The sequence below is a fragment of the Gigantopelta aegis genome, chromosome 10, assembly GCF_016097555.1.
Source record: "Gigantopelta aegis isolate Gae_Host chromosome 10, Gae_host_genome, whole genome shotgun sequence".
NCBI lineage: Eukaryota > Metazoa > Mollusca > Gastropoda > Neomphalida > Peltospiridae > Gigantopelta > Gigantopelta aegis.
Window position 1 is genome coordinate 80,380,315 of NC_054708.1, and position 23,865 is coordinate 80,404,179.

At 34.2% G+C, this 23,865-nt stretch overlaps 1 protein-coding gene across 3 annotated transcripts; it reads right to left on the reverse strand.

Annotated features, from left to right (window-relative positions):
- Window positions 1–3,136: 3,136 nt before the first annotated feature.
- Window positions 3,137–22,358, reverse strand: LOC121382882 (glycerol-3-phosphate acyltransferase 4-like). Of its 3 annotated transcripts, XR_005959232.1 has the most exons (15): window positions 22,242–22,314; window positions 20,169–20,296; window positions 18,625–18,667; window positions 18,122–18,176; window positions 17,128–17,193; window positions 14,886–14,960; window positions 14,318–14,407; window positions 12,480–12,570; window positions 11,914–12,029; window positions 10,206–10,261; window positions 9,309–9,394; window positions 5,919–6,047; window positions 5,349–5,419; window positions 4,559–4,638; window positions 3,137–4,199 (listed from the first exon to the last, which is right to left on the reverse strand). XR_005959232.1 is itself a non-coding variant. In XM_041512556.1 (14 exons), the coding sequence occupies exons 2-14, from the start codon at window positions 20,193–20,195 to the stop codon at window positions 4,112–4,114; spliced, it is 1,002 nt and encodes a 333-aa protein (XP_041368490.1). In that variant the 5' UTR covers window positions 20,196–20,296; window positions 22,231–22,358; the 3' UTR covers window positions 3,137–4,111. The 3 variants fall into 3 exon arrangements, 2 of the variants coding, with proteins under 2 accessions (XP_041368490.1, XP_041368489.1); XM_041512556.1 differs by lacking the exon at window positions 5,349–5,419 and having other exon boundaries at window positions 22,231–22,358; XM_041512555.1 differs by lacking the exon at window positions 5,349–5,419.
- Window positions 22,359–23,865: the final 1,507 nt, after the last annotated feature.

Genomic DNA, 23,865 nt, shown 5'->3' on the forward strand with positions numbered 1-23,865 from the left:
AATTATTACAGTCCATGAAAGAATTCAAGTTATATGAAATTAGAAACCTATCAGTTAAAAATAACTGTGACCTTACATTACAATCAGTTGGAGAGAGGTTTGTGCTTGAAGGTCAAGGACTCACCTACTGAACACTCATGCCAAAAATTAGGTTAAAAATCAATTAGTAGAACTTAACAAAGTTCCAAATGATCTTGACTTTGCCGTGACATCACAGTTATGACACTGCTACTGAAAGACTCCCAGATGAACATACCAAGTATGAAAGCCATTCACTAAAATGTTTTAAAGAGTTAAAATCAATTTCATAAACTTTAGTCCCAATTGACCCTGACCCCATGGGGCAGTAAAGATAAAAGTTAACAAGGTTAAAGTTTGTTTTGTTTAACAACACCACTAAGGCACTTTAATTTATTAATCATTGGCTATTGGATGTCAAACATTTGGTAATTTTGACATATAGTCTTAGAGAGGAAACTCACATTTTTCCATTAGTAGCAAGTGATCTTTTATATGCACCATCCCACAGACAGGATAATACATACCACAGACTTTGACATACCAGTCGTGGTGCACTGGCTGAAATGAGAAATAGCCCAATGGCCACTACGGATATGGATCCTAAAACCGACCCTGCATCAATCGAGTGCTCTACCACTGGGCCACATCCCACCCCAACATACCAAGTATGAAAGCCATTCACTAAAATGTGTTAAGAGTTAGAATCAATTTGAGAAACTTTAGTCCCAGATGACCATGACCTCATGGGGCAATGAATATGAAAGACTCACTTGGTGAACATCCACAGTTTGAAAGCCATCCATCAAAGGATTCAAGTTAAAGTTTATTTTGTTCAATGACACTACTAGAGCACATTGATTAATTAATTATCGGTCATTGCATGTCAAACATTTGGTAATTTTGACTCGTAGTCATCAGAGGAAACACGTTACATTTTTTTAGTAGCAGCAAAGGATCTTTTAAAGTTATGGTGCACTGGTCGAAACAAACGAAATAACCAATCAGTTGAATCACTGAGGTGGCTCCATTCTGTGACACCAGCACCTTGTGGAAGCACTCTTGCAACCTTGAAAAACTTGAACCAAATGTTAACCATGTTTTAAATACCAAGACTTTGCCCGCGGTCAAAATGCATTATCAAACATTAATTTTAACTTTTTATTTCATCTTTAAAATTACAGGGGTGAAGATCAGTAGACAATTATTTCTTTTTGTAAGTAATTACACAGCTATTTTCTGATTTTGAATGTTATCACTTTGCATGCACATGTACCTACAATACCAATAAATACATGATGCTTTTCTTTTGAAAATACTGAACAACTTTCAATGTCAAACTGCTATTCACAATCTTTTGTTTGAAAATTACTAATGCATCTAATTGTGTTATATTTTAAAAGCACTGCACCATTTATGAAATATGAATATGAAGTGAAATTAATAATAATTATGTAATATTTATTTTGTATTAAGCAATAGTGTTAAAATCGTCTGTTGTCGACCATGACAATTGTTCTGAAGAAAGACACACATCTGGACCTTTTCTTCAACACTTGTGCAAGCTCAGAACTATACATTTTCATGCAAAATTATTATTATTTTATTAAATTGGAACCTCCAACATTTATTTTCCCCAATATGACCCAATCTCTAGCAAAACCTTACTAAACCTCCAAAAGCAGGCAGATGATCCTTGCATGGATTTACTCCTGCATTTTGTGGTACTGAAAATGGGCCCCTTTACCAAAAGCAAGTGACACTAAAAATTCCCAATTTCATGTGTAAATATTTTAAATAAGTAATTGTATATTGCCTAAAAGGTGTATACCACCAAATTAAATCTCACAGATGAGAACAGTAACATACGTAGTTAAAACTCCTACCTGCAGCATATCAATCAACATATACACCGAAGATATAAATACTAAACCTCTCACCCTTAAAATAAATCAGAAAAAATTGGGGGTTTAAGCAGCTCATTTCAGATATAGCAGGTAGCGTCTATGACTACCCTAGTTCTGCACATGCGAGTACTTTGTTTTACAGGTACCCCATATATGTTTCAAGCACAAGGCTACTTGACACAGTGGTACCAGATGAACTAAAATTGCTATCCTTTTTAAACAAACACACTCACATTTATTACCAATGACAGGACTTGTGGTAATAACTACTCTGTCAAAAGTTAGTACTACCTATAGAACATCCCAGTTATAATTAAACCATACTGATTTTCCTATGGAAATCCCACCAGTCAAAGGACCATGACAAAAAAATCCTGGATAATCCCTGCCTTGACAGGTATGCGAAGATGAAACAAATTATTAAAAAATAAAGTTATTTAAGACCAACAGAACCAAAACAATACAGATAGGTGAACAGAATAAACTCAAAACTAAGATAATAAATGTATCCTCTGTAATAAAGAAAAAGAAACCAAAATAACAGTAATAAAAAGAATAACCAGTGGAATGTGTGATATTTTGTTATATAAAACAAATAACGACACTTTAATGTAAACATTTTACTATGATAATAACATTTTGATTTTAGCAATATGATATTGATTGTAAACATCTGCATATATTTATGATAATTACATACTAACTAAATTGTAAAAACATAACTAGAGGATAATAAATGGTTACCTGTTATTATCAAATTTATGTCCCGATTGAAATAATTTTCACTTGTCACGAGCTTTAGCGAAAAATATTTTCCCCATTAGGAGTGACCGCTGGGGTAATAAACAAGGATATTTAAATATTTCAGTTACAGCTATACCTGGAACACACAACTGGCCTAATTGAAGCAGTGGTTAAGCCTTCAAATTTAAGACTGATAGGTACTGGGCTCACATCCCATTACAGGCTCCCACCCACAGCAACCTTTAACCATTCACTGATACCAATACTAACAACTAACAACTAACCCACTGTCCTAACAGAGATAGCAGAGGTCCATGCCTGGGACACGTGCTTCTATCGTAACTGGATATATAGGGAATAACTGGTTACTGTCTTAAGATATCGGCTTTATCCTGCGAAGGTTAGAATGGCGAATGCAGTGAGGCTCTGCCGAGCTGCATTCGCCATTCGACCTAAGCAGAATAAACCTGATATCTTAAGACAGTAACCATTTATTTCTTTTATCCTGCAATCCTACAGGAATAATCAGAAAATCATTATTTATTCCATTTTTGTGTACGCAAATTGAGTATTGTCAACCTAGCAAGGGTTTTGCCGTATGATGTCATACAAGATATATGACGTCATTCTTTACAAGACGTTAGCTACATTCTGTCACATTCAAAAAGTGTTTCTAAACTCCAATTCATAAACAAATACACAAGCTTTGTATTGTTATCGCAAAACTAAAATTTATTTTCATTTACTGTAATAAAACAAATGATTTAAAGAGTATGTTTATTGAAAATCTAGTCTGAAATACTTGAGTCGAGTCGTGCTTATGTCACGTGACCTATATTTATAGAAATATATCTAGTCATTATATCTTGACAATGAATACAGTGATTGCGGGATAAAAGCATGAAATTAAGTAGAAACAACAACACAAAACAATTTTAATACTGTAACATACATAGTGGGAATGGGCAGTGAGCCAACTGGCTCCAAACATAAAAAAGTGTCCTATTTGGTTTTAAAAGTTCACTTTTTGTATAGCTAAAGAAGACCTTTTATTACTGTGCCCAGATAATATTTTGTACCAACAATAAACCTTCCCACCCCAGACTGGCCTGTTTTACAGCCGCATTAAATGAAAATACGGAAACATGACACAGATAACCTGTAGCAATTAGAACACGGACTACGTGTATGTCTAAAAGCAAGTGACAGATAAACTAACTATGAACTCACAAAATTCAGTCTGATGAAAATGACTCGATGTATGCCGACAAATTTCAATAACATTTACAGAAAATTGGATTTTTCTTATCTTGCTCATTCAACTTTTAAACAAACCACTCAACATTCACTCATTTTCAGCAACTCGCTCAAGGTTCACTTTAAACAGCCCACTGAGTGTTCATTCAATTGTTCCTTTCACTTTCAACCACAAATTCGTTAGTTCATTCCATTTTAAGCATTTGGCTATAAAATTTTTGTTGTTTTTCTAAAAACGATGATTTCGGTTGACTTCTTTTTAATTGTCCGTCCCTGAAAAAATAAGAAAGACCGATTATAACAATTGGTTACTACCTCTGCACACTTTAATTTTCAGGTGGCCAACATGTAGTAATTATGATACATGGTTTGCACAGTGAGAGACAAAACCTTCTGCCACATAGGCTAATTTTATTGTTAGCAGCAAGAGATCTTTTATACACACTGTGTTTTTTTAAAAACAAAATAACACTATCATAGACAGGATTGAGTTCAGCCAAAAGACTGTAGGTCAGAGATGCCCACCGACGGGAATCAATCCTAGACTGACCGCACATAAAGTGAGCACTTTACCACTGGGCTAAATTCTGCCCCACATCTGAGACCAAACAACACTGTGAAACAATACGAACCATTCTAAATCTACGAGTCCACCCTTTCTGGCTATTTCACCCTTCACTCTGTTCGCAAACTCTACCGCATCCTCGCCATCCTAGAAGTGAGCAAAAATAAGAGCAAAACATTAATAATATAATAATACCAAGCATGGATAAAGGGGGAGGGTGCAAGAGGTGCACCCCCCTCCTGAACTATACAATAGCAAGGAAATCCTCTATATAAATAATCTGTATAATGTATGTTAGTGTATTTTGAAATACCGTACATGTATGTGTCCTTTTTGTATGGTGAACCCCCTCCCAACAAAAATCCTGTATTTATACTACCGTACTGAAAATAATAGAATTTGTATTTAATTTTTATTTGTTATATTTTTTAAATAAATTTTATTGTCCCAGAAACCAATCAGTAATGTCAGGGTTAGGGACCCTGAAATTATTACTTACAGCCTCACAAAAAAGGTAAGCATCAAACATTAATATGAAAATAAAATATCAATTGGCAATATTTAAAAAATTATTTGATATGGTATTCGACCTTTACCATCCAGTAAACACATCCAAGCATGACACTGGCTATGCTACGAGTAGTGGATCATTGCCATGAACAAACCAACCAAACTGTTGCGATTTTTTGTGGGGCATGCCCCCATCTCCCTCCTAGAATCATACATAGAAAAATAGTTGATTTTGTATGAAATGTGTTTTTCTTATGTTCACCCATGTGAGAGATCACCCCATGCAGATAATTTTAATCTCTAACATAATCATGGTAGGGATGAACTTAGTGACATATGCAACTCACCTTCGCTTGTTAGATACGTTTGGAAACCACTTGTAAAGAAATCGTCTCCTTATACACTTGTGTATTATTTTCTACAAGAAGAGTTCATTTCCAAAACAGAATATACTCCAATTTCCAAATTTTTTAGTTAGCAGTGATAGTATACTGATGTTAATACAACTCAGCAATATGACAATGAAGTTTTTGTCACAAACGCAATCTATGCCCAATGAACAGGATGTTAAAAACGGTCCTTCGTGTCTTATATGCTACGTCATCTTGCCGCAAAATCACATTTTTCTCAAAACAATATTGCATTTTGGAGCTGAGCTGAGCTGAACTATTTTGACATGTTCATATACCACTAAGGTTTCGAGCATGTCTGTCCTGGCTCCCGTCCCTGGATAGCCAGGGGCCCGATCCGGGACGGCATTTTTAAAATGAACTCTTATTATCCACATTTGTGCTTTGTTTTAACAGCATATACTGGGATTACCTCCTCCCTCCTACTGTATAATTTATATGCTTGTAAACAATATTGTGAAGGGCACTTATTTTTAAAAAAAGAGAAAAGTTTTAGATTTTGCGTACCAGTCTTGTCATGGGCGGGAGATACCAGACGTCGCAGACGACGGCCCAGCTCGTCATGATGTAGAGGAAATGTCCGATCATCCCGTGTTTACTGCTGTTCCAGAACGCGTCACCAAACCGCGCATCATACTGAAACAAATGTTAATAACTTCTCACCACACTCATTTATCAGCTTATATCAGCAGTTAGTTGATGTCTGACATTACAGTACTCACAACAACTCATTTACAGAATAAGAAAAGAAACTCGAACCTAGTTGTTCAAATGAGCATCAAGGGATCTATTATCTTCACTTTGCTGAACACCTTAATATACATAAACACATCACAAGACACACACAGAAAACGGAGACTCTACTAATATGTCCATATCTGCTGAAAGTTTACACACATCCATCCCGGGCATAACCTCTCACTTTTTCCAGTGATTATGTCTGGTAATGGAAAGTGTGGCAAGGCAGAGATGAACAGAATAACAGAATTTGGAATAGCAAAGTAATACATACAACCACCGTTTATAAAACTTTTGTAAAGTGGTTAAGGGGAGACAACTTGTGCATACAAGCTTACCTTATTTTTAAGTAATATAATTTACAAATATTATTTCTGAAAAACGCCTAAAAATATATAAACATTTTGAAGACTTAAATTGAATTCATTTGCCGCAAATTACAAGGTTCAGCTCTGTTTGTTTAAAAAATTAAATTATTTACCTTGAGATACCAAACATACATGTAACTACTATATCATGTAACATGCTTTCAAAGAGTTTAAAAGGATGCGACTGGTCCAGCTATAGCAACATGATTTTGTACATTTCTGCAAGCATTTAAAAAAAAAAATGCCATCAGAGAATGTACCATCTGATATTGGTACTTTGTATTATTGAGGTACTTTGTATCATTGAAACTAATTGTTTGAGAACAAAAAATTTAAATATTAATAAGTAAAAAAACTAAAAATTAAAATATAATATGAATTTGTTGATGTTCTTTTTAATGTTTCAAATTTAATTCTAAAGATTCTTTGTTAATTCTTTTAGGTTTGTGCATGCTTTTTTTTTGGTGGTGGTGGTGGTGGTGGATTTCTTATCTCAATGAATGTACCGTATATCGCTGTGTATTAGCCGACTTTTTTATACAAAATTTATCAAGTCAAAGGCTGGGGTCGGCTTATCTAAGGAGTCAACATTTTATTGGAAATGTAAAGTTAGAATAGTGACGTCACGGCTTGACTTGATCTATTGTCATTATTGTGCTCTGCATTTCCGCTTTCATAAAGGTTCAATATTGCATTTTAACACAAGCTATTACAAATAAAAGATATTAAAATTGTATATATATGTTCATCTTTAATAAATGTTGGTGTTTAAAAGTTATTTAGTAATATTGATCAAAAGAATTTTGGAAAACTTCGCAGGTCACGTGTCATTACAAAACTGCTTACTAAACCGGTGAACACGTTAATTGTTCCAGCTTCATTTGTTTTGTTTGTCGGCTTGGGATTAATCGACACGGGTGGTTGGGTATGGTAGGGTATAGCCGACTACATGTAGTAATGAAAAGACCGATTAGCACAATCAACAATGCAAACAGTCACTGTGTTTTTAACGTGTGGCTGCAATCAAGAATGTTTAGGTATATTTCGCTATCTTGGTACTTATATTTTACGAGAAATAAATTAACCGGACACCGTTTCTATAAACAGAAATCGGCTACTGCTTCCGGATAAGTTTGCTGTGACAAATGACGTTTGAAAGCAGATGTACTTTGTCATTTTGTAGACCACACAGACATCTGACTTGGTTAGTTTTATATAGGGGGGTCGGCTTATATACAAGGTCTATAATTTTAAAGCCGATTTGGAGGGTGAAACTAGGGGGTCGGCTAATGCATGGAGTCGGCTAATACACAGCGATATACGGTAAAAGAAATAACAGACAATCCTTAAGAAAATTATTTTTCAATAAATTCCAAACATAATACATGTACTTCACAATTTTGAAACGAAAGGAATACTGGTGTAACAAGTGGATTTAAATCTTAAATTAAAATCATTAAGCTGACAGAATAAATTGTAAAACTTACTTTAATTGTTAAAAGGGTAAATCGAAGAACTTACTTTAATTGCTATAGAGTAAATTATAAAACTAACTTTGATTGCTACAGGGTATGTTATAAAATTTACTTTGACTACTTCTGTTAAATTATAAAACTTACTTTGATTGCTACAACTTGAAGATAAATTGTAAAACTTACTTTGGTTGCTACAACTTGAAGATAAATTGTAAAACTTACTTTGAGTGCTACAACTTGAAGATAAATTGTAAAACTTACTTTGATTGCTACAACTTGAAGATAAATTGTAAAACTTACTTTAACTGCTACAAGTTGAAGATAAATTGTAAAACTTACTTTGATTGCTACAACTTAAAGATAAATTGTAAAACTTACTTTGATTGCTACAAGTTGAAGATAAATTATAAAACTTACTTTGATTGCTACAACTTGAAGATAAATTGTAAAACTTACTTTGAGTACTACAACTTGAAGATAAATTGTAAAACTTACTTTGAGTACTACTGCTAAATTGTAAAACTTACTTTGAGTACTACTGCTAAATTGTAAAACTTACTTTGATTGCTACAACTTGAAGATAAATTGTAAAAACTTACTTTGAGTACTACTGCTAAATTGTAAAACTTACTTTGATTGCTACAACTTGAAGATAAATTGTAAAACTTACTTTGAGTACTACAACTTGAAGATAAATTGTAAAACTTACTTTGAGTACTACAACTTGAAGATAAATTGTAAAACTTACTTTGAGTACTACTGCTAAATTGTAAAACTTACTTTGATTGCTACAACTTGAAGATAAATTGTAAAACTTACTTTGAGTACTACTGCTAAATTGTAAAACTTACTTTGATTGCTACAACTTGAAGATAAATTGTAAAACTTACTTTGAGTACTACAACTTGAAGATAAATTGTAAAACTTACTTTGATTGCTACAACTTGAAGATAAATTGTAAAACTTACTTTGAGTACTACTGCTAAATTGTAAAACTTACTTTGAGTACTACTGCTAAATTGTAAAACTTACTTTGATTGCTACAACTTGAAGATAAATTGTAAAACTTACTTTGAGTACTACTGCTAAATTGTAAAACTTACTTTGATTGCTACAACTTGAAGATAAATTGTAAAACTTACTTTGAGTACTACAACTTGAAGATAAATTGTAAAACTTACTTTGATTGCTACAACTTGAAGATAAATTGTAAAACTTACTTTGAGTACTACAGCTAAATTGTAAAACTTACTTTGAGTACTACTGCTAAATTGTAAAACTTACTTTGAGTACTACTGCTAAATTGTAAAACTTACTTTGATTGCTACTGGATAAATTGTGGAACTGATTTCAAAACTTCCCTTTTTGAACATCATCACAGAAGTATTGTTGATGCACGTTCCTGTAAACACAAACAAACACATTCTTAACATGGTCACTACTCATTCTTTTAATTCACTTTGGCAATTTAATAACCCATAATTTGTGAAAAAATCTAATAATAAAGATTGAGATCTAACAATGTGAAATATAATTTATATGATAAATTTTAGGATTTAAAACAACAACCATTTCAGTTTGGTGTAACATTGTATTAAGAAAATGGTGACTATCGTGTTTCTCTGCCACATGATTTTAACGAAAAAAGATAAATTAATACAGTTGTAGACATTTGTGTTTGGCATTAGTAAACAATGTTATAAGATGGAGAGGTGAAATGAAAGTTTATTAAAGGGGTTAAGATGTTTTCGAGTTACTAAAGCTTTTTAAGGACCAATATGAAGTATTAAATAGTTTCTTATGCATGGTATCAGCGTCTGTATATTTAATAAACTTCTGATCATCTAATGTTTGTAGTAGCTCAAATGCCATTTTATTTCATGACATCTATTTTTTGTAATAAACAGACACTGGTATTTTAAACAACAAAATATATTTACTGTAATATGTACATGTACATGTAGATGTTAATATGGCTTTATTAGTTGAACATCAATTACAATGGCGAAAACCCAGCACATTCTCTTTAAAAATGATGTTATAGCATGAGATAGTAAGATTGTGAGTTGTGGCGATGTTACAATATGGGAGGACGAGATTGCTACTTTAACAAACACTGTTATAGGATGAGGAGGCCAGATTATAGCTTTAAAAGCTTAACACTAAGCAAAAGATGCTGAGGTGTTGCACACATAATGGAAAGCATCACCTACCTTCAGGAAATATTAACATTGGAAGTTTGTTGACATTCTCCACATGCTCTCTTAATCTACAAAACATTCAAATAGAACTGTTTCACAGTAGTTAAACAAAACCAATAATAATACAATATGAATCATAATTATTGTTTCAAAATATTTCTGATCTCTGTTTTGACATTTCTCTGTTTTGACATTTCTGTTTTGACATTTTCTTTGTTTTGATATTTCTCTGTTTTGACATTTCTCTGTTTTGACATTTCTCTGCTGGGCAGACCTTCACTTAAGGACTGTCTGCTATTTCTCTGCTGGGCGGACCTTCACTTAAGGACTGTCTGCTATTTCTCTGCTGGGCGGACCTTCACTTAAGGACTGTCTGCTATTTCTCTGCTGGGCGGACCTTCACTTAAGGACTGTCTGCTATTTCTCTGCTGGGCGGACCTTCACTTAAGGACTGTCTGCTTTTCTCTGCTGGGCACTTAAAGGACTGTCTGCTATTTCTCTGCTGGGTGGACCTTCACTTAAGGACTGTCTGCTATTTCTCTGCTGGGCGGACCTTCACTTAAGGACTGTCTGCTATTTCTCTGCTGGGCGGACCTTCACTTAAGGACTGTCTGCTATTTCTCTGCTGGGCGGACCTTCACTTAAGGACTGTCTGCTATTTCTCTGCTGGGCGGACCTTCACTTAAGGACTGTCTGCTATTTCTCTGCTGGGCGGACCTTCACTTAAGGACTGTCTGCTATTTCTCTGCTGGGCTGCTATTTCTCTGCTGGGCACCTTCACTTAAGGACTGTCTGCTATTTCTCTGCTGGGCGGACCTTCACTTAAGGACTGTCTGCTATTTCTCTGCTGGGCGGACCTTCACTTAAGGACTGTCTGCTATTTCTCTGCTGGGCGGACCTTCACTGGGTCTGCGGGGTGGACCTTCACTTAAGGACTGTCTTCTGCTGGGTGGCGACCTTCACTTAAGGACTGTCTGCTATTTCTCTACTGGGCGGACCTTCACTTAAGGACTGTCTGCTATTTCTCTGCTGGGCGGACCTTCACTTAAGGACTGTCTGCTATTTCTCTGCTGGGCGGACCTTCACTTAAGGACTGTCTGCTATTTCTCTGCTGGGTGGACCTTCACTTAAGGACTGTCTGCTATTTCTCTACTGGGCGGACCTTCACTTAAGGACTGTCTGCTATTTCTCTGCTGGGCGGACCTTCACTTAAGGACTGTGTTATTTCTTTTCGATTCATCAGGGTATGAACAAAGCAATTTCATATCTCTAAGTTCAAAGGCTATAACTCTGTCAAAAATGGGTAAATTGCCATGAAAAACTTGAAAATTTAATTATCCAAACCTCTCTCGTTGGACCAGTAGTGGAGTAACAATTTAATTATTCAAACCTTCAGTCCCGTCTCGTTGGACCAGTAGTGGAGTAATAATTTAATTATTCAAACATACATGTCCCCAACAATTTTTCATATTTCTTAAGTTTAAAGGCCATAACTCAAAAATGGGTATATTGCCATAAAAGACAAACAAAAGATCTGTAACTGTACATGATAAAGCTATACACAACATTTTAGCTCAATATCTTGAGGTATTGTAAATCAGTTTGGAAAACTGTATGTGGGATAGACAGATGGACAGACAGACAGACAGAAGGATAGAGACGAAACCTACAGTGCCCTCCTGTTGGACCAGTAGAGGAATAATAACATAATTATCCAAACCTTTCGGCCACCAAGTGTCTGTCTTTGAGCTCTGACCGCTCGAACCAGACATGGTGTGTTGCACGTCCCAGTGCTCGTTGTAAAACCCCAAACAGGCCTCCCTGTGCTTGTCCCACCTGCAACAGCAAACACATGACAAATGATCCTAAAGCCTAAACACACAAGAAATAATTTAAAAATTAAAATCACCTAACAAATGATGCTACCCCAAAATCACAATAAAATCATATAACCAATAATCCTAAAACTAAAAGTACATATGAAATGATCATTAAAAACCCCCAAACAAAGCTAACCCCAAACAAACAATGATAAAAACAAAACTATGCTTAACCAAAATAACATAACAATACCACAAATTACATAAAAATAATGCTTAAAACAAAAGCAAATAACAAATGATACTAAAAGCAAATAATCCTAAATAATAAATGATCCAAAACACACAAAATCTGATTATTTTTTTAAATCTAAAACTGTATTATCTGCTTGTTTAAACAAACAATCATTTGTCAAATAAGAAATCTTAAGAACAAATGAAGGAAACAACAATGTTTATTACTCACCAGAGCATAACAGTTGTCACATGACAGAATTATCACATCAATTGGAGAAGTATGATTAGCAACACATATCCCATGCTTAACCATATTCTGTCTGTAATATAAAACACATATCCCATGCTTAACCATATTCTGTCTGTAATATAAAACACATATCCCATGCTTAACCATATTCTGTCTGTAATATAAAACACATATCCCATGTTTCACCATATTTTGTCTGTAATATAAAACACATATCCCATGTTTCACCATAGTATGTCTGTAATATAAAACACATATCCCATGTTTCACCATATTCTGTCTGTAATATAAAACACATATCCCATATTTCACCATATTGTGTCTGTAATATAAAACACATATCCTATGTTTCACCATATTGTGTCTGTAATATAAAACACATATTCCATGTTTCACCATATTGTGTCTGTAATATAAAATACATATCCCATGTTTCACCATATTGTGTCTGTAATATAAAACACGTATCCTATGTTTCACCATATTACGTCTGTAATAAAAAACAAATCCCATGTTTCACCATATTGTGTCTGTAATATAAAACACATATCCCATATTTCACCATATTGTGTCTGTAATATAAAACACATATCCTATGTTTCACCATATTGTGTCTGTAATATAAAACACATATTCCATGTTTCACCATATTGTGTCTGTAATATAAAACACATATCCTATGTTTCACCATATTGTGTCTGTAATATAAAACACATATCCCATGTTTCACCATATTGTGTCTGTAATATAAAACACATATCCCATGTTTAACCATATTATGTCTGTAATATAAAACACATATCCCATGTTTAACCATACTCTGTCTGTAATCTAAAACACACATCCCATGTTTCAATTCACCATATTCTGTCTGTAATATAAAACACACATCCATGTTTAACTGTACTCTGTCTGTAATCTAAAACATGTACCCCATCTGTCACAATATTCAATTATATTGTCTCAAAAGAAAGATTCCCCCCACCCTTAAGAAAATGGATTATAATATGTGTTAATCTACTCTCTAGTACTACACCAAGACACTATATATTTTTAAAAGTCTGTAATAGAAGCTGCAGCATGCATGGCAATTAGCATATTTAATACTCTATCACAAAATTCATAAACAAGTTATCATCAAAGTCAAGGAGGTATGACTTATTGTCAGGCACTTTGTCTCTAGAGAAGAGCTGATCTTGACCATGATTTGTGGTTCCAATTCTGTCTGTAAGAGGACTGCCACTTTACAGCATGTAGCAGCACAAGAGTAGAAACCTTTCTACAGCTTCGGTAAACAAAAGGATGTCTGAATTCACACATGGATGTGCATAATATGACATTTCAATCAAGGAATAATGTTATCTTATAGTAATATTACACAACTTTTTTGAGGTCGCAATACGTTTAGGTGGACATACAAGTAAGCATGAACAGTGAGTGTGTACATGAAGATTTGCCTATGAAACACACAAACATTTCAGACAAATTAAACAAGTTACAATTTGCTTCAATGACACCACTAGAGCATATCAGCTTTTTATGAAAAAAAATGTCACAATGTAGTCTTCAGATGATCAGCTACATCTTTCCATTAGCAGAACAGGATATGTTGTACTCGCTTTCCCAGACAGAACAGCACATACCACAGCCTTTTCCAGGGAGAATTGATTGGGATGGGAAAAACCCCCAGAGAATGAATCTACTGAGATGGTTTAATCCTACAACCCAGACAACTCAGGCTAGAGCTCTACTAACTGAGGTAAATATCACTTTCCTGCAAAACAATGCAGAAAAAATGAACAAAAATTAATTGTTACCTGTCATGGAACACTACCATGGCTGAAATTGCCCGAGCCAGGATGCGGGCACACATTAATGAAACATACTGGTTCAACTGTCTTTTCATTCTGAAATAAAAAGAGAAAAATATCAAATCACAAACATTTTCCAAAAAATATAGTTATTGAATACAATGCAATAAATATGCATTATTGTTTTAATAAAAAGGAGTTTGTCAGATGTCTACTTTCCTGATGGTAAATACCTTATGAATGCTTACCAATGATTTACTTTTCTGATGGTAAATACCATATGAATACTGTACCAATGACTTACTTTCCTGTTGGTAAATATCCTATGAATGCTGTACTGATGACTTACTTTCCTGATGATAAATATCCTATGAATGCTGTTACAATGACTTACTTTCCTGATTGTAAATATCCTATGAATGTTGTTACAATGAACTTTCCCCCTGATAGTAAATATCCTATGAATGCTGTACCAATGACTTACTTTCCTGATGGTAAATATCCTATGAACGCTGCAACAATGACTTACTTTCCTGGTGGTAAATATCCTATGAATGCTGTACCAATGACTTACTTTCCTGGTGGTAAATATCCTATGAATGCTGTACAAGTGATGAGCCAAACAATACCAAAAGACATCAACACAAATCTGCAATAACAGAAAAACAAATCTTAATATAGATAGAACTGGCAATTTACAATGTATGTAATCACCAAATTTTGATAGTTACAGCATAAACAAGCATTCTGAGAGTACTGCTAAAGTAATACATGTCCCCTACTGGCCCCAACATTTTTGTTTATCTCTTAAATTCAAGAGCAATAACTCTGTACAAAATTTGGTAAATTGCGATGAAAGTCAAACTTGATCTTAATAGTACATGAGAAAGCTATACACAAAATTTCAGCTCACTATGTTGAAGCAATGCCAAAAAGTAAAAGGGACAGAAAACCAAATTTTCATATCTCCTTTGTTCAAGGGCCATAACTCATTAAAAAATGGGTAAATCACCATGAAAGTGAAACTTGATCTGTAACAGTAAATGATACAGCTATACCCAAAATTTTAGCTCAATATCTCAAGGCATTGTGAAAAAAACCCCATCCCGAAAACTATATGTGAGACGGACGAACGGACAGTCCGACGGACTAGATGTATAGTCCCCTGCAGCTGGACCAGTAGGGCACTAAGAAATTAAATGTAATTACTAGAAGATTATCATCATAGCCATAGCATACACAAATATACTGAACAAAAGAAATCAAAATATTTTAAATATATTTTTTCAAGATAAAATTACTTCAGTAAATAGACTGTCAAAATAGGCCTAAATGTTTTTACAAGACATCGATATTTAAAAGACACAAAAAGTACTGGAATTCAAATGGAATAATTTAATACAAAATTAAAGAAAACTAAATTAATATTCATGTTTGTTATGTTGTTCAGTATAGTTTTTGAGAATTCATTTGTTGATGCTGGTAAGATATATACTTTACAATATCTCGACTACCATAAACATATTCAGTGTCACTGATAGATGCCTCAATAGATGTTCAGTTCAATGCAGGTTAAAAAACACAACAACAAAAATCACCCAAAACAAACAAATTAAATGAGTTTAAAAACAAATTCAATTGTTGTTTGGGTTTTTTAGCTTGCATTGCGATGAACATTCGTCATAGGTGAACAGGCTCCTATTTTTATAGGAAGGCAGACTGGATTTTGCCCAAATTAAAAAAAAAAGCCCTAATCCAGACCACAACATTTATTCAGATCATCATTACTACCAAACAGCTACATAGGGTTGCAAACAAATCAATTTTTACATGGATTACAACTAATTTTGAGGGTAGAATGATGGAAATTTTACCCGAATTTGAGGTTTTGCTCCAGCACTAGGGGACCAGTTATCCCCCATCTTGTATGCTTATGACATTTGTAGATGTAAATATAAACCAAGTTTTATTGATATAGGGCTTACAGTTTGGAAGAAATGGACTTTAATGCAAAGCCTGAATGTTGAGCTAAACATAATAGTTTACACTGTCACCACAGTGGCCGTCACTGTGAGAAAAGTAACACTTTGTCTTGCCTTTTTACTTCGTGAAGGAAATGTTTTATTTAACGAATGAATGAATGAATGAATGAATGTTTAACGACACCCCAGCACGAAAAATACATCGGCTATTGGGTGTCAAACTATGGTAATGCAAATAAATAAAGTGATGATCAACATCAATATAAAAATTCAAGGTTTAAACAAAAACAGTGTAAAGAACTGTGCATAAATACAAATACAAATATCACAGAATTTTACGGATACTGAATTTTACTCTAAACTTCAATTTGTGCTGTATTGGCCATTCTCAAAGAGAATGTTACACCCCTGCACCACGGTGAGGTTACAGCACGCGCAGGGGTTTTATTTAACGATGCACTCAACACATTTTATTTATGGTTATATGGCATCAGACAAATGGTTAAGGACCACACAGATAGAGAGAGAGGAAACCCACATTCACCACTTCATGGGCTACTCTTTGCGATTAGCAACAAGGGATCTTTTATATGTACCCATCCCACAGAGAGGGTAGTACATACCACTGGTGCACTGGCTAGATTGAGAAATAGCCCAATTTTTACTTCGTGAAGGTCAGACAAAAGTTGATGGCAAACTGATGGACTACCTTAAATTTGAAATATTCATATTCCTTAGCTAATAAATAAATGGGTGACCACTAATTGTTAAACCTGGACTAAGTGAAAAAAACCCAGATAAATTTTACATTACTGAGACAGGTACTGTACCTACCTGAATGGAAGCAGTATGAAATATCTGACAAAGAAGCCGATACCCCACAGAAATGTGAGTCGCCAACTAAAACAAAAATAAATGAAATACTGGTTAATATTATACTGTTGTTTTAGGAAACAGTTATTACTAATATAAGAGTTGGTATTCTGTCAAAAATAGTTATTAAGAGTTATTAGAGTTAATATTCAGTCAAAAATAGTTATTAAGAGTTATTAGAGTTAATATTCAGTCAAAGAGTTATTGTGTTCCATAATTAGATGAAAATTATTGCTGATCAAAGACAATAATTTAAATAAAATATCTTCAATCAGGACAACATAAAAAGAGTTATTATATTCAATTATTTGAGTAAATATTTTGTCCGAAAGAGTTATTAAAGCAAAGATTTAGTCAGAAAAAGATATATTAATAGAATCAATCACCATTGTCAGGTATAGATAAGGCAACCAGAGGGAAAAAAAAAAAATTTGTGAGAAACCGAAGCCCTTACAAAAAAACCTTTTGTTCCGAATGTTGGCATTGCCTTATCTATACCTCACAATGATAATTGATGACAGATTTATCTAGCACCATGCAAAAGCTGGCTGATACAGTCCAGTGGGCAAGAAACGTGTCTATAGCAGCTGTAAAACATAATAGCACTGCTATATGGTTTGTTCTGTTTGTGTCATGTCATAGGGTTGTACGTGCACATTCAGAACAGGTTGTTGTAGCGCACGCCTGTCCTGGGCACAGATGCCAGCCTCGGCTGGCTCCTCTGTTCAGGACATGCCTGTTTGTGGAAAAAGTGTATCTTATGTTGTACAAATACAAGTGTATCTTATGTTGTACAAATACAAGTCAGCACCTCGATTACTATTTGTGAGAAAAACTGCGAAAGTTAATTAAATAACTTAGATCCAAGTTAAAGCCCAGTTATGTCAAGCTAACTAATAAATTATTATTCATCTGTATTATAAAATGTCAATTTGTTATTAACAAGAAAATGTACCTGATAAACTGGTATCCACAGTCTGTCCTAGTCAATAAATTCCAAGACGACAATTCTGAAAGAAATCAGTCGAAGTGTTAATTTTAAAACAGAATTTTAGATAAAATGATTAGTAATTTACTTCTAAATCTATGACTTATTAAAAGCTATGTTTAAACTGGATTCACAAAAAAAGTTAAAGCTTGTTTCATCCATGGCAATTAAAAACAAACATTGCTGTGAGACACAAATATTTAAGTTTGAACCCTGCATGTTTGTATGTGTGTGATGGCAGCAATGTGTTCTTTCATTATTAGCCAAATATCATAATCATGCTCTTGTCCGACAGCCAAGTCTCTCACCCACTTCCCCTCTTGAACAAACCTTTGTCTGAAACCCATCTCTCAGCTTGTCCACCAATCCAACTTACTTATGGCTGACAACCAAGATTCTCAGCCCCACCTCCCACCTCCTTCTGACACATCTTCGGCTGACATCCAAGTACATCCACTTTTTCAACTTACCTTCAGCTGAAAAACGAGTTGTTACTTCATCTTCAATAATGGCCTGAAATGGGATAAAAAAAAAAAAAATTAAATTCTGAAAACAAAACCAGCTTCCCAGCAGTAATATATTCCTTAAAAAAACTTGCATCATCTGTATAATAAGATTTGATCTATACACCAATGGTGATGCATTTTGGTAAAGTTCCTTACCATTAGATAAACCTGAATTATAACTATAAGTTTATATATCTTATGAACGTCTCTGAAAATTTACAATTTAATGTCATAGTTTTAAACATTATTAATCAGTGATAGAAAAAAGTATGATTTTTCACTTGTCCACCTGCTATTTAATGATAAATTGGCAATACCCCAGTATACTTTATTGCTAAAATGTAGTTTTTATCAGTGTATATTTCACAGTACATGTATATTGCTCATGATTTTAAGAACCACGGCCCTAAACCAACGTTCAAATAAAAATAAATGATTTTGCTTTTTTCTCTCTTTAAAAAGAAAAGTAATTTTTTTTTAAAGTTCTGGGGCTAACAATTTTTTAGTGAGGGCTATTAGATTTTATAACTTGGTAGCCTGGTGGGCTACAACTGAAAAACCTTAAAGTCAAGGCCTGATGTAACTGAATCAGGTGAGCACTACATGACATCATTTTTCTCAGTGATGTCATCATTCCCAATCTTATACGTCTGGCATTTCGTTGATTTTGTTTAGTTGGAAGTACATTTAATTCTGTCCAATTTTTCTACATTGATGTGCAGTGTAATAAATATAATATTATACTCGTTCCCGAAAGAGACCGTTTATATATTACAACTTGTGTGTTTTTCATAGTACACCATTCTCTTCTGCCAGTGATGTACGATTGAAACACACTCGTTGTAATACAAATAGTCTCTCACGTGAACTTGTTTAGTATTCTCTATGTTCAGTATTGTTTTGTGATTCGCTATGCACATTTTAGAGATCGCTACACAATTTTAATACGGTATGTTAAATAGTAGTTTTTAATCAATTTTCTAATGATTAGACAATATTGTTGGAATCTATTCTCTGATGTATATATGACATTTATACTGTAAAATATTAGCAATCTTAAAATTTTGCGAAATGCAAATAAGTGACATATTAGCGACATAGAACTTTAATTAGTGAGGTAATCATATCAGACACTAAAAAAAGAATCAGCTTAACTTGTGGCATAAGCTGAAATGTTGTTCACGCATCTTGACTTTTTGATTTACAGACATTTTGGATTTAGTAGAAAATTGCAATAATATGCATTCTAACTAACTATTATAATAATTGTTTGCTATCATTTATACATGTGTTAAAGACACTCTCATGAGTTTATACATGTAACCATTGTTGTGCCTTCAGTTAATTGGACACAAAACAATCAGACAAACATTTTTTAGAACAGTCTGTTGTTTGTCTCTTTAAATGGAGCATCTTGTATGACCTCGCTAAATTCGCTAATATTTTATGCTCGCTAACATTTTTTGATTTACTTCATATCAAAGTGAAATGTATCATGCTCTGTTTACCTCCATTCCACACTTAAGAAAATCCATGACGTCACACAAGTGGAATGCTTTCTGGATGGAGTTGACGCTGGGAACATCCAAAACACGCGATTGAGAAATATCTCGATATATGAGATTGGGAGTAGAAACTGAAAACAAACAAATATTACATTGATCACTTAATGGCTCTGACTCTAGTGACATGTATTGGGCAGAGCAAAACGACTCAAGCTACTACCTCGAATTTACACATTACAATATTACATTGATCACTTAATGGCTCTGACTCTAGTGACATGTATTGGGCAGAGTAAAATAACTCAAGCTACTACCTCGAATTTACACATTATAATATTACATTGATCACTTAATGGCTCTGACCCTAGTGACATGTATTGGGCAGAGCAAAACGACTCAAGCTACTACCTCGAATTTACACATTACAATATTACATTGATCACTTAATGGCTCTGACCCTAGTGACATGTATTGGGCAGAGTAAAACGAACTCAAGCAGAGTAAAATAGCTCAAGCTACTACCTCTAATTTACACATTATAATATTACATTGATCACTTAATGGCTCTGACCCTAGTGACATGTATTGGGCAGAGTAAAATAGCTCAAGCTACTACCTCTAATTTACACATTATAATATTACATTGATCACTTAATGGCTCTGACCCTAGTGACATGTATTGGGCAGAGTAAAACGACTCAAGCTACTACCTCTAATTTACACATTACAATATTACATTGATCACTTAATGGCTCTGACCCTAGTGACATGTATTGGGCAGAGTAAAACGACTCAAGCTACTACCTCGAATTTACACATTATAATATTACATTGATCACTTAATGGCTCTGACTCTAGTGACATGTATTGGGCAGAGTAAAATAACTCAAGCTACTACCTCTAATTTACACATTACAATATTACATTGATCACTTAATGGCTCTGACTCTAGTGACATGTATTGGGCAGAGCAAAACGACTCAAGCTACTACCTCGAATTTACACATTACAATATTACATTGATCACTTAATGGCTCTGACCCTAGTGACATGTATTGGGCAGAGTAAAATAGCTCAAGCTACTACCTCTAATTTACACATTATAATATTACATTGATCACTTAATGGCTCTGACTCTAGTGACATGTATTGGGCAGAGTAAAATAGCTCAAGCTACCTCTAATTTACCTCTAATTTACACATTATAATATTCTATTGTCTTCTAATTTAATACCTCGCTTACTTGCGACAGGGATGTTGGCAATCAGGGTATACACAGCCGGCTTGACCTGTTTAATGTGCATAGCAGTTTGGATAACGTTTCACATCTTTACAAGAAAATATGTTTTTTGTCTATCAATTAACGAGTTAAATCCTGCCAATATATTTGTTGATATCTGACTGACATGGGATATATTGCCCTGTTGGCAACTGACATCACCATTCCTGGTGACAATTCACTACCAAATAAACTGAACAAGACCATGTACTATCATGTTACATTGTATTGTGCATTAAATTCTTTTGTTTAGAGAGAGTTTGTTAAATTGCTTACCCACCCCAGATGAGGGGCGGGGTTGGGGGGGGGGGGGGGGGGGGCCAAAAACGAAAATGGGACAATTGTTTAGGATCAAACTTGACAAAATAGGGTAGGTCATTATACTAGTACATTATACTAGTACTCATTTACATTAAAATTGGAGAAGAAACCAGGTCAGCCAGTTTTTTTAGGTACTATAGGGGTTGGATTCCTTGAAACATTGTTTTTCAGCCTTATATATTGATCAGAAACTTGGGCTAGTGCTTTATTTTGTTGAGCTAGTGGAATCTACAAACCCACTAGGCCTGTGACTAGTGACTTTTTAAAAAATGTGTCATACCCTGTCAATATTTGGCAAAATCCAGTGTTTTTATGGTTGTCATGGCACTGTAGGACCGGAAACAACATTTCACATGTATGCCAATTGGATACCTGGTGAACCATTATTAAAAAACCCCATCTTGGCTTGTGGTCGTCAAACAAAGGTAAACAATGAATGATCAGCTGTGCAGGGTTGACATATACCTTTAGAATACCTGGCAATTTCACCATTTAAGGCCAATTTTGTAGAAACACACTCTTCTGAATCACACGGCTCTGTCAATCGCTTCGATTCATAGTGAGCAATTTTAGTCTTGCCAAACTAGAACAAACAGAAAAGAAAAATTAAAATCAAGAACAAGTAAAGCGTGTATACAAGTGTATTAAAACTATCCAAGAAACATGGCTGTCTGCCACCTAATAATGAACACAGCATGATACACACACAAAATATATCAGAGAGAGAGAGAGAGAGAGAGAGAGAGAGAGAGAGAGAGAGAGAGAGAGAGAGAGAGAGAGAGAGAGAGAGAGAGAGAAATGTTCAGTGAAAAAGAGAAGGGGAGAGAGAAAAGGGGATAAGACAGAACTGAGAGGGGGGGGGGTAGGGTGGAGAGAGAGAGAGAGAGAGAGAGAGAGAGAGAGAGAGAGAGAGAGAGAGAGAGAGAGAGAGAGAGAGAGAGAGAGAGATTGCAATAAAAACATGTACATCTGTTCATAGCATAAGATATAAAACATTAATTAATTAATACAGCTTATGATTGATCATAACAAAGTTTACAAGATAAGTACAATGTACATGATCTACATGTAACTGTAGGAGATATGTGTATTAAAGTGTTTGTTCATAATAATACATTGCAGTAATGTTCGAGACACATACAATGAACAGTGTAGGTACATGTACTTATGTATGTACAAGTATATTGACCTTCAGACTGTTTACAGTGTTACAGATTGTAAGGCTATGAATACACTTGTAGTGTAGCCTTTGGTTATGTGTCATTGCCATGCCTCATGCAGGTACACTCAGATAAGAGATAGCCACCTACACAGATTTACTGAGAAAATATCTGTACATGCACAATTTACAAACATATGTACACAGTGTATCTGCAAAAAATTATATTGATCACTGACAGTGACAACCAGAACTGGTTATATTCAAAGTCATGTTTTTATATTAACAAGTTTTAACGCTTAAAAGTAAATCTGATAAATCTGAACATAAAGCAACATTTTTTTTTATATTGAAATACATATAACTGTAGGTTTCTACAATATTCCTAAGTTAGTATTTAATTTGGTGAAATTGCTCACTTAGAGCTACATATAGCCCTGACACTGATAATTTTATGAAATATACCTGTATTTTGAGCCACATAACAGGTTCCCCCAGGCCTTTCTCAATTATGTACAGGTGAGAAATGCATGGCTAATGCTTGCGTCATACTTTCTCAAATATGCTATATGGGCCATTCCATGGTATTTGGTCCATGGGTGTGGAAATTTCAAAATGATCTGTTTCACTAAGTTTTTATTATAACTTAAAGTTAACACCCTTAAGCACATGCAAGTATACTTTTATTGCCAATTTACTTACATTTTATGGGTTTTAATGATGGTTTTATTTGAAAAAAGAATTTTTGTAAGCCAGGACGTGACATTTGTTTTTTGGTAATATTTCATTACTGTTATATCAAATTTAAAAATTAGGTATCAGGACATCACATCTAAAATATACTACATATGAAAATACTACTTTGCCTTCTTTCATATCATTATTAGTATATTAAATTATTTTGCAAAATATATAATGTCACATCCTGGCTGATTTGACAT